Source organism: Ischnura elegans, chromosome 8 (assembly GCF_921293095.1).
Source record: "Ischnura elegans chromosome 8, ioIscEleg1.1, whole genome shotgun sequence".
Classification (NCBI taxonomy): domain Eukaryota; kingdom Metazoa; phylum Arthropoda; class Insecta; order Odonata; family Coenagrionidae; genus Ischnura; species Ischnura elegans.
Window position 1 is genome coordinate 50,937,618 of NC_060253.1, and position 13,006 is coordinate 50,950,623.

At 37.2% G+C, this 13,006-nt stretch overlaps 2 protein-coding genes across 3 annotated transcripts in view; one reads left to right on the top strand and one right to left on the bottom strand.

The window, feature by feature from the left end:
- The window catches only part of LOC124163205 (sterol regulatory element-binding protein cleavage-activating protein), a 194,472-nt gene extending 191,875 nt beyond the window's left edge, over positions 1-2,597 (bottom strand). For both annotated transcript variants that reach the window (XR_006865731.1, XM_046539937.1), the window contains exon 1: positions 2,453-2,597. The gene's annotated coding sequence lies outside the window, so the exon portion shown is untranslated. The remainder of the gene's footprint in view (positions 1-2,452) is intronic.
- A 9,376-nt stretch (positions 2,598-11,973) lies between these two features.
- The window catches only part of LOC124164553 (pre-mRNA 3' end processing protein WDR33), a 33,265-nt gene continuing 32,232 nt past the window's right edge, over positions 11,974-13,006 (top strand). The window contains exon 1 of the mRNA XM_046541924.1: positions 11,974-12,759. Coding sequence (XP_046397880.1) covers positions 12,502-12,759 — 258 coding nt within the window. The 5' untranslated portion in view covers positions 11,974-12,501. The remainder of the gene's footprint in view (positions 12,760-13,006) is intronic.

The window sequence follows — 13,006 nt, forward strand, 5'->3', positions numbered from 1 at the left end:
TATAAAATAATAACACTAACGTAAGATAAAAATATTACTACAGTAAACGGAAAATAAAAAAATCTGATTTCAAGAACATAAATTTAAAAATTCAAAGGGTTGTGGATGTCCTGCGCACATTACATGAGTGCGTCTTATACTTGAAATTTCGGAGACAGTTATCTTCTTGTATAAATTGTACGAGAATACTTGTAAATTCCATATGAAATGAGTGAAAGGCTGAAAACTTTCCAGAATAAAAATTGTAAAAAAAAATAAAATTACTAATTTGAAAAGTCGGAGAGTAAATATATAGAGATTCTGCTCCAAACTCCAGAAAAATTATTAGTATTTTAATAATTACATTGTGTGGCATGTATCATGATATCATTCGCAAACTTTCACATTATAAATATCACCAAGAAATAGTGTTGTAAATCCCAAATCAGTAGTAAATCATAATACTTGCTTTATGGCTCCTGTTTTTTCAATATTTTTTGGCATGTCATGCAAACCGAATATGCCTTCCAAAGGTACGTAGACCGTGAAAAGCTATCGGTAATAAACATTCTACTATAAAAATAATCAACATCAAATATAAGAGGCACCTTATTCTAGAGACATATCTGACAGATGCACGTATTCTCATATTTTTACACAAGAAAATGTTTGATTAACATATGCAACCATCGATACACTACTATTGCCATTATAAATAAGTTTACCCCAAGCCGTAACGGTGAGGACCATGGAAAATGCGACTACTACTTCAATAAAAGAATACCAAATGAATGGAATCTATTCTTCTTCCAGTATGCCTGACGTGGAATCTTAGCCAATTAACTACACAAAAGCTTCTCCGCGGAAAACGGAGGAAATAATTCACGAGTGGTCACAATAAATTTTTCCCCCTTTCATCATCGGATGGTAAAAATAAATTACACATTAAAATGATACTAGTCACAAGGCTGAAGTCAAATTCTATTCGAATATCTGAGGCGCATTCACATCCAACTCTAATGATGAGAATGACAGGTTCCCATGATCGGTCACTCGCCCCTAAAATCCAGCGACAACCCCGAGAAGAAACGATAGAAGAAAGTGACTACTTTCTCAAGCTCACCCGAGCAGGATCAAGCGCGGTTTCAGATCAATAGTAAGAAGTACAATCGATGGTTCATTGATATGAGCAGTGATTTCTGTTATTGGCCACAGGCTACGATACAATTCAGTTCAGAAATGTGGGCTTTGTTTGAAAGTCACTCCCTCAGAGAAAAGGGAAATATAAACACTAAGGGCAACACCGAAATATTGGCAATTCCTCAAAGCTAACGAGAGATAAGGAATTAAAACCATATCGACTAACATTTAAACTGCATTGCACAACATTTTTGTTCGAAGATCGAGTCACACGTGCAACAGAAGTAGGACTACTCACATAAGAAGATGCCTTCAAAGACTACCAAGTTCGAGGGTCAACGCAGACAATTCAGCGAACTCTCAAAAGCGATGTTAGGATTTCAAAATAATTGGTTATCTCGCAGAAATTTTCCAATTGGGGATTGAATACGCTAGGTTCTTATATTTCCCTATATGCAAGAGGGACTTGGTCATACGAAGGTAACCCTATCAGTATGTACTTACATGACAAAAAGAAGAAGGTCCGCTTTCAATAAAAGGTCGATTTACATTGGAATATAAAGACAATTTTCGGTACCTCACTAACACATGATAAGTGAATACTAATTATACTCAATTTTAACCAAGACAATAGGCAATCACTAAGAACGACAACATCAGCACTAGAAAATATTCACTTCGATAAAAAGAAAACTTCAGACAGCTGATGCAAAAGCCGAATATTGTTGATCAACACTACTGAAGAACTGGCATATTCAACATACTTAACATGAACAGGCAATGTATGAATTGGCGAAGCGGAAGATAAGAGATAAGAAAATTATGCTGTCTCAAAGAGATAATCAACTAGTATAAGCAAAATTAGGAACGCCCTAGGGAACTTCATCACTAACTCCCAAATGAACTACATAATATTCCATAATCCTTAAAGTCACGTTCCCAAAGCCGTATACATTTTCAACAAATTACAAGCATTAAAACAGAAACATACTCCAACGTCGGATGGATAATATGAGGCCAGAAACTTACTATTTATCAAAACCCAAAATTACCGGTTGAGGAAAACGTACTACATCATAAAGAGATAAATAAGCACCATGATAAAAAAACAAGACTCCTAATTGCAGATATCCACAATACCTAAGCTTGACAACCGATTCACATAAAATTGAATATAGCACACATCCACTTAACCAAAGCTAGATTTCGGTAACAAATAATACAACAGAGAGACTGTAATTCAAGAAAAGGTTGGCCCATGTAGCATTACGTTTTGGTCTCAGCGGGCCAGATAACCATTGACGTGAACTGATTGAATAACTATGTTACTTACATAAAAATAATCCAGATGGTTAGAGGGTCACCGAACCAGGAATCGTGGCACTTAACAACAAACACTCTAGCACTAAATTAAATATCACACCTACGTCGCACACCAGCAAGAGCTTCATCCATGACTGAATAAAAAGCTCCAACAGGCAAAGCAGCCAGGAAAAAACAAACGAACAGCGATATCTGAGCTGTTTTAAGTTTACATACAATAGGTAGCGCCATAGTATATTTCAAAATTTAACTTCCTTGAAAATTTAATGAAGCCGTTAGATCTGCACCGATTAAAGCACTATTTTTGTTTATATTCACCATAATGAGTACCTGAAAGTTTAAACTAAATACTTATCTTAAAAACTTAGTTCCGTTTCTCTCCCTGGACGGTGAAAATAGCGCAGAATTGAAATTGTCTAGTTTTGCAAATATCCTATCCATTTTATTAGTTCCTTTTGTTAACCCCATCTTCTTTATAATCCAGTTTTCCGTCCCTAGAAGAGTCAGCTGTTCAAGCTGAAAAAAGCCGAGACAGTCCATTGGTATGTATGGGCAACTGAATATGCATACTGACTGAATAGGTATAGTAAAACCTTATTTAGTAGCAATGCACCTGTAGGCAGTGCTTAATTTCGGCCGGAAAGGCGTTCCGGCACCTCTTATGGGAATTGGGTACTATAATTCGGTGTTGCGCCGGCACCGACAACGACTGAGCTCAATGGATGTGTCACAGTTGCGTAGCCAGGAGGAGCCACGGGGGGAACAGGATGAACAGGGACCCAGTGGTGGCTTGCTCATAAGGACTCTCGGTCGCCGCCCCTCCCAAAGATTTGAAAAAGGAAAAAAAAATAAAATACCCATTCGATTATAATTACACATCTAATTAACCAAAGTATTTTTTTCAATTGCATACATCGAAAATGTAGGAAAAACACGCAAAAATAGCACAGGAAGTTCGCATTTGTAGCCGCGGGGCACTGGCAAATGTCCCAACCCATCAACATGCAGTTATATGAAGAGTGGTAGTGGTGTGGTCTGCTGGTGCTATGACGCAAACAATCATGTGCCTTATGGAAGTCTTGTGATGCCATCCAAGCATGCACAAAGCGACGTATCCAGTGAGTTGACAATGCCGCAGAATCTTGGTGTTGCAGTGTTGCAGAATACCTTGTTTTGGTGACCAGTTGACTTATTATGTGTAAATTGTTTTATTGTAAATAGGCCTAGCTGTAGTTGATTTAATCGATTCCGTGATTTTTAGTGTTTTAGTGAGTCATAATGATATCTGGATTTCCTTAAAAAAACTCACTAAAATACACTAAATATTAATAAATTTTGACCCCCAGTGGAGTGTGGCCCTCCCAGCATTTGACTCACGAGCCGCCACAGCAGGGACCCCCTTCAAAACCAATTCATTTTACCTGAAAATTATTAGCCTATAAAACATTTATTTTACTCCACCAATACAAGGAAGCAAAACTAATATTTTGGGTAGAGTTCAGTTTGTTCTTCGAGTAAAAGTGATATTTACTATACTAGAGATATTTCTAAAAAAAATTCATTTTTCCAAAATTTATATCTTACAGCCTAGAATGTTTCACCAAAACAGCTTCCCGGCAATCCATCAATTAGTAAAATTTAAAAAGCCAAAATTGCATAAAATTTGATTTCTAAAGATAAAAATGTTCATATTTTCCCCGGAGCAGGCTTCAACCCAGTGGTGGTGGCAAAACTTTTTTTATGGGCCCTCATATAAACCATGTTTGTATGGTTATAAAAGAATTAAATGCTTCCTATTCTGTATTAAAACCTACAAATGCTTTTATGATTAAGAAAGTGTGGTTTACGGCATTATCTACTGGTTATTATTTTTTCCCTGCTCATCACAGGGGTGCTGTGGGGCCTGCGGGACCCTCATTGCTACCACTGGTTCAACCCCTTGACTCCCCTGGCCCTATGTGTCATGTCTCCCTTTCTCCCCAAGTACATCATCCTAGCTATGCCCCTGATGTCTCATGTGTATCCATGGTATGTCTAGAAAGAGTATATTTGAATATCTAGTAGATTTCCTCTGGATATGCATAAGATATCTATGGATATCCAATGCATGTCACCGATATCAACAATGAAAATCCATTGAACGTCCAATGAATATCTTTGTGCTGTGTGGGTAGTGTCTTTCTCCCTTTGTCCTCCTTCCTCTGAATGTAGTAGAGGGTGGTCAGACTAAAATTGGAATGGGTTTATGGGTTGAGGAGAGGTATGGGATCGATTCCTCTTGAGTCCCAACCTCCAGCCAAGGCAAAATTTAATGGGTACTCATCAAAAACGACATCACAAAGAGGCTCCAAATCAGTGAGACCCCCACTCAGCACACGCTCCCTTTCACCCCCTCCCACCTCACCTGTGCTTAACCCTTCCAGTGCAGCAGGCTGATATATTGGCTTTTGCCGCTTGGGCGTAAAGTGCGGTGGGATGATATATTGGCTCTTACATAGTCCATTACTTACTTTTCTATAACTTATTACATTGCCATGACTTATTTCAGTAAACATAAAAATATTTTGTCAATATTAATCAGTTCTCATTTAGACATTAACACTTTGCGTGCCATGGACGTAATATTACGTCATATTAATCCTTCTGAGGATTGCCATGGACGTAATATTACGTCTATCTATTTTATTGAATTTGTTTGCGTACTTTTCAAGTTTACTGCTTAGTGGCTCTGTTATTTCAAAAATCAACTGCTCGATGGAAAAAGAGTTCACTTTATGTCTTGAGGACGTAAAGTCCTCTGCAGCTACCGGCACCCTTATCTCAGCCTACTTTGTGTGAAAATTCTTTGGAGGAAAGAATCGTTCGTTTATGGTGCAGTGACCCTTTTTGTCATCCAGGGTTTGAATGATTTGCTTGGAACAATGCCTTTGTATGATTTCCATGGTTTCAAATGCTCAAATTGAGCGTGATAAAAAAATATTATGCATTTTATGGCGGTACATCATTTGTTGCAATTTTTTTATTTTTCAAAAACAGCAGGTTTTCATTATTAAAAAATATATTTAAAATTCAGCAGTAAATGTTACTCAACTCATTCAATAAGAAGAAAAAAGTCCATTTTTATTGAAATACACATCGATATAAATATAATTTTGATGCTAATGTTTTTAAAAAATTTGTGAATCGAGTAAAAATGGCTGGATTTTTCAGCAGGGCTTTTAAATTAGCGGCCGGTACTCAAAGTGTTAATCAGTTATCAGTTTAACCTCATCAATTAAAAAAAAACTGCATATGGATACGTAATAAATTAGCTTTGTATTGTTTTTTTTCCTAATTGCTACATTTTATGAAAATACCCTCCGCATTTCTTGCCAGTACCCTTGAAAGAATGATAGCACTAAGAGGGATAATTTTGGCTAGAACAGCATTCCACAGCTGATACCTCTCAGAGAAAATTGTGTGATGGGGACACGCAGGGGCGCAGCAAGGAATTAAGGCTGGGGGGGTAAAGGTGCAACTAATACCGGGGTGCGTGGGGGTATGGAATACCCACTAGGATAGCGGTAGGTACAAGATTAATAAATTGCGGAATTTTAAGATAAACGGTTCAAAATGGTGAGTTTTACGGCTTTCTGAGAGATATTTTATTAACCCTTATACTATTCTATTAGTATTATCAATCTCCCTCCTCCAGAAAAATTTTAAGATTAAAGGTTCAAAATGGCAAGTTTTACAGCTTTAAGAGGGATATTTGATTAATCCAAACAGTATTCTATAAGTAATAATATTCTAATAATTAAAATGGATTAAACTTAAAAATTTCTCTGATCTCTGGGGGGGGGGGGGGGTTTCCTCTTGCTGTGCCACTGCCCCCCAGACTTTTGAAAAATGGACAGGATTTATAATACGGCCATCATTATACATTCATTTTGTTCTGTGTATAGCGAAGCCTCAATCTTTTGATATCATATTATTAACTTTCATATTAAATACATTAAGACAATGAGTAGATCATTCGCCTGATAGTTCCTTGTACCCCCTCAGAGAGAAATCCTGGATCCACTATTAGATACTACATAATTTGGTGATGTGCCAGCACTGACAAACAGTGAACTTAAATAGTTCATCACACATAGTATGACGTGGTTGTTAGGAAACAGTTCTAATTCCTATTTTAATTCAAGTTCGAATGAAGACAGTTTTTATGAAGTGAATGGATGAAGAAAATTTGTCTTCGATAGGATTAAAATACGATTTTTCTTCATTTGTGAGTATATTTTTTTATGTTTGATAAAAAATGAATCATCATTGTAACTTTAATTACAAGTTTTAAAAATCAGAAGCTTTTAGTGGGACACTGCGAAAATTATGCGTGGATTAAATGTGTAGGGATATGCATTCCAGTGGTTGAAATTTTAGATATTAAGCACTGTACCTCACCCTGTAAAGGAGGATATCATCTTCTCTTCACCACCTCAATCCCAGCATGGGATACCAAAACGTGGTACACTCTGAAAGCAGTAGAAGAATCAATACCTAATGGTGGGGGATGGAGTAAGTTAAGTTGGAAAATGGAAAAATCAGCATGGATTTCTCTATCTGAAACCATTTTCAAAAGATTCACCTTATTTTTCTCCTCAACCTATTCATTTATTTTGATTTCACTAATTAAAAATCAGTATTCATTTTAAAAGGTGAAAAGGTTACTGTCATTGCGAAACATGCAACTTAAACCTTTAAATGAACTTCACTTATGGCTCCTTGGCACAGTATTCAATCGTCATCTTTCATCATCTGCTGTTTTTATCATATCCTAAAAACTCCTAAGACTACTATATGGATAACACATTTTCTAAAATATATACATAGGTACTGTTTCATCAGACTTCCCAGACGGCACAGGAAGTTTTCGTACCTAAATACGAGGGTGGACAATCAAGATACAAAAATCGCGCTTAGGAAGTTACTTAGAAGGTTTTGTTTCTTTATTTCCTTTAATGACGAAAAAAGATGCAAGAGGACTGGCAAATTCATATGCATCGATAAAATTGTATCTCATCGATAAAACTGTATTCGGTCTGGGACTATTTTCTTTCGCGGGTGGTGCCATCGTGCCCTATCCTCCTAGAAAGATCACATGCCTTCACAAGCCGTTGGAGATCGCGTCGTTTACGTCACGTCTCACTACATTTCAGGGATTTTTGTGGTTAAGTTAGTGAAGAATAGAGTGTCTGGTAATGGTGAAGTTTCCCTTATTCTTTAATTTCATTCACTGGGCTTCAGAAACGTGTTTGTGAGATATTTTTGTTGGAAATGCCTTTCGTGTGTGTATTGTCGGGATGTAATGGAAACTCCGGGACATATGGTTCAAGTTTTTAGCTCTCCAAAAGATCCTGAGTTGAAGAAGAAGTGCATTTGGGCGATAAGAAGAAAACATTTCACCCCTACGAAAAACTGTGAGGTATGTACTCTTTCTCGCTGTAATTATTTGGATGTAATTTTAAGTCAGAAGTGGCTTCGGGATGTTGATGCATCAACATCCCGAACTATTCAGTACTAAAAATGGTGATTCAAAATATTGTAGCAGCAATTCTTTTGAAAATTCTTGCATTTTAGTTGTCTTTTTTGTATTAATTCATTCGGTAAACGTGTGGTTAAAGGAGAAACTAGGAATAAGCTGCCAAGTTTATAGGATCGAATATTGCTTCTTAGCTTGCCCTATGGTGTATTACACGTCGGCTTTCATCATTTCAAATTATCTTATGCTATAGTTTAAAACAATAAAAATATCAGGCATACAAATATTTACTATATTTACGAGCCTAGTAATTTGATTTCTCATGCAGAAATACCAAAAATTGGAAATGATTTGACCTAATAAGTTACATGGAATTTTATTATTTATTAATTTTAGGTGTGTGAGCTTCACATTGCACCATTGTGATATCAGAAAGTAATCTGTGGCCTTGGACGAGAAGACGAGGAGAAAATTCTTGCTGAATGGAAGGTGCCCAGATTGGAGGAAGGTACCATTGCTTCACTGTTACCTGTCGCCAAGAAGACAGACATTGTGGCAGAAGTGACATATTTGTGGATGTGGATTTGATTTGTGCAAGTTGGTGCAGTGATAGTGGACGTTCATCGGAGAAAGTATTGACGATAGTTTGTATGTATCGACCAGTCCTCTTTTAAATAATTTTCTATTCGAAAGAGAATAAGAGTAATTGTTTCGCTAAATTAGATGTGGGATAGAAGAGAAAATTGGAAATATTATTGTGGTTGACAATAGAAAATACATAATATATGTATTGTATTTCTGTGGGTTTTTTCTTTCCTGCCTCTTTAAAATTTCTTGCGGTGGTGACTTCATGCAAAGTAAGTATAAAATCGGAGGTGTGATCTAAGAGATAACATGTTTTATTTTACAAGTGTTTATGCTGGTGATTTGGCAGGACTTTCATATTTTTAATAGGTTGATACATTTACTGCAGTTACCTAGGGACTTTTACTCATACCAAATAATTTTTCAAATACTTTAGCGCCTGATATGGGTAAGTTTTAGTAGCTGAGACTGAACTATACGTTAATTTTTGCTTGCATTTTGATGAATTCGATCATACTAATAGCAGATGTGTCAGCAATCCTGTTTCATCGGCAATTTTTATTTAAAAATCTTATTTCGTCAGGCTTTAGGGTAAGCTTTTTAATGCTCGTGGGCTATGTGATGTCTTATTTTGTGTCAAAATTAATAAGAATTTACTCTCATTAACATCTCAAGGTTTCCAAGTAAGTACGAGCCACTTAACAATGCTGGATGCTGGTGGTGCGTGAATTAGCCGTGAGAATCTCATTTTTCGCAGAGTTATTTAAGTGGCCGAGTAAGTTTTGTAAGTTCTCAATGGGTAAATAATACTATATCATGAATTCTAATTACCATGAAAAACTCACAACCGACAAAAACTTTGTCGGTCGTGAGTCTTTCATGGTAATTAGAATTCATGATATGGTGTTATTTACCTATTGAGAACTTACAATAGGGTTGTTCACCATATTTTTTTTATTTGAGAAATCGAAAGATCGTGCTTCAGAAGGAGCAATGGCAATAATATTATGCTATTTTCTTCATTGTACATGTTTAGAGAAGGCTTTAAACAGTGACAAATTTTACGTTACGCCAAAAAGCCCTACTTCCATCTTGAATTGATGTGTGACGTCACAAGCCTGTAGATGCCCTACTGCATTGTTGTTTAAGTGGCTCAGCAGGGTTATTCCACTTTTTTTCAAGATCTCCAGCGTCTGCCGCCAGATCAGTGTTTAAAGAAAATCCAAATTTATCCTTTAGTAAGAGTAATAATAAGCAAAATTACCCTTACTTGTACATGTTTATTGCTCATCATATCATAAATAGCACTACAACGTACACATTTCACGAGTTGTCATTTTGATACATATAATCAGTATATTCCGAATCAACTGATTCAATGAAAATCTTGACTCACAATAAATATAAAACACTAATAAAACATGATAATCGGTTTTCCAATCACTCTGCACACGCTAAAAGAATTTGCACTCCTTGAGGTTCGAAAGATTCTCCACACCTCACTTCTCACTCATCACTAACGACTTAGAATCAGTTTACGTTATTTCACATTGACATTTCGAGGACAATGAAATGAATAGGCTGAAACAAATTGCTAAACCGGTTATTGTAACATCAAAAAACTTCGAATTTCACTATTACTCTTACCGTAACCAAAATATGACCAAAACAAAAACAAACAACAGCGCAACGAAATTCGTGAAATGTAAACACTCGTGAATGCTCAAAATGAATAGGTAATAACATCAAACGGAACTTAGAAGCGAATAAACGATTGAAAATTAATATGCGTTCGATGTATCCCTAAAGCACAACTAGCTCAAATATGATACATATCCCCTAGGCAATAGTTAGATACCTTAGATCGAAATTTATAGGGTTGATTGAACTAGCATGGAAGAAATAAATAATTTCGTCAAAGCAGTTACATTCACAACTCACTTCACTCTTTACTTCATCGTCTATATGCAATCATTCACTTAGGGGTACATCAAGGGCACAAATTGTGTTCACTTGCACTAGAGGCACAATGAAAGTTCACTGCACGTAGTTTCCTAGCATATGCAGCTATACAAAACTTTCAATTCCTGTCAACGCTACATACGTTGCCTGCCTAACTTGAAGAATAGATTTCATGTCGCCTTTATCCATCCGGAAGCTTCATGCACAACATAGGCCATTTCAAAATAAGGAATAACCTTGGCAAATGTCCAGTCGGCATGCAGAGTACTCAGCTTGGCATCGAGCGAACGAGGGTACAGGCCAGCCGTACAGGCTTGTGTCGTCATCACCTCTATTTCAAGATGGCCGACCGTTTTTGGCGGCGTTTAAAATTGTTCGTATTTTGATTGCTAATAATTCCATCATTACTTTTTCAACGCATCTGTCATTCATCCCAATCGAAATGAAATTACATCAGAAGTGATATACATTCGTTTTTTTAGACCGTTCTGATAGGCTTGAACAACCCTATTCATTCGTATCAAGGTTCTCGCTACGGTCGGTAGTTATCGATTGTGTTGCGTTCGATACATTTTTCGATCGTGCGAGTTACGATATAACTAATTTCGACCTAATCGATTGAGATTAGCCTGAGTGCCGTGTTCCTGCGCGCTATGTATCCAATCGTACGTGCTTAGTAGCGGACATTCACATGCTGCGTACGCGCTTCGTCGACAGGCCGCGAATGGTATGTATCCATTGACGAAAAGCGACGGAGCGGCACAGTATCCCCTTAGTCAATGGGTACTATGTACATACGAATTAGATACGGAGGGTTCTGTGCCGTCTGGGTTGCTGATAATGAAGTATTAAATTTGAAAATACTGCATTCTATAACCTTATTTATGGAGGAAAATACTCTCAAAAAATATAGACGCCTAATATTTAAAAAAATTCTACCTCTAGGGTAGAGGCTACCATTTGCAAAGGAAATATGTTACCAAGCCTCACTTTTAAACACTTATTTAGGCATTGACACAATCCTGGGGCGCAGCTAAGAATTAAGGCTAGGGGGGTTTTATGCGCAACTAATATTTAAGGGCGTGGGGTATTGCATACCCGCCAGGGTACGCAGAAGTTGCGGGGGCCCTCCCCCAGAAAAATTTTGAGATTAATCGTTCAAAATGGCGAATTTTATGGCTTTCTGAGGAATATTTGATTAATCCTTACCCTATTCTATAAGTAATACTAATCCAAATAAGTAAAATGGATTAATATTAAAAATTCTCTGAGCTCTGGGGGGGTTTATCCCCCAAAACCCACCCTCGCTGCCCCACTGACACAATCAACATGTTAAATGACCCAAACCATCACCTCGGTAATTCAAACTTCCCTCCATCCGCAACTTTGCAAACCTCTTTTGTTTACTAAAACGAAACGAGAGACCTCTAGCGATAGCCAAAGTAGTTATTAGGCATCCATTTTATTTTCGCTGCCCTCGCTACAAATGATTCAGGCGGGGTAAAAATGGCGGAACTGCCAAATCGATCAGCTATAGAGAAATTCACCTGAGGCTATATTTTACTGTAATGTTGAAAACTCGAGTATCTAATCTATTCTGATTGTACTTTTTATTTATCCAGTGCAGTCGATAATGCTCTGTAAATAATTTGAGAGTTTGTGGGGAGAGATAATGTAACTTGCTTCCTGTGGGTAACCTTATTGTATTTCGAGTAACCTAGTTTCGACTTTAAGGCTTCCTTCCAATTGAGTTTATCTGTATCGTTTAAGTTAACAGCTAGTTGTTTGACTGCTAAGTGGAATTGTATATGTGTAATCGTGAAGGATTTACAGATTGTAGTTAACGTCACCGTCAATGCGATCATGATTGTTACGAAGTTGTTTTGTCTTCCAATACACTGATAGTTTACTCTTCGCCTTGTTGTTGCTGTATAATTTTCACTGCATCATAAAATAGTAGTTACCTCGCGATATTGCTAAAGCAATAGGTCAAGATGATGCAGTTTCATACACCACCCCCACCTCTCCCGAACTTGGGAGTGCCACCTCCTACGGGTTTTCCTCCACCACGATATCAACAACCATTCGATGGAGGTGCAGGCGGTAACCAAAGAAGAATGCATTACCATTACCAGCCTTACCGTCCTTATCCAAGGCCTGGCCCAGACAATGAATTCGACGGTAAAAGGTTAAGGAAGAGTGTAATGCGAAAGACTGTCGACTATAATTCCTCTCTCATCAAAATGCTCGAGGTTTGTAAGGTTTCTCGGCATGTTAATTTAAGGGCCGTGAATTAAAAGTCCAAGTCATGTAATTCAGTGATCGTGGATATCTTTGGGAATTCTGCTTAATGCTCCATTTTAATCGAATCACCTGAATTTAACTGTCACTCTAGCTTACCCATGGCATTCACCCTATGATAACCCTTATCCTAAGAGGTTATCTGTTGGTATAACCTGATGGTGCTACATAACCGCAGAGTTATTTGTTATTGCCGGA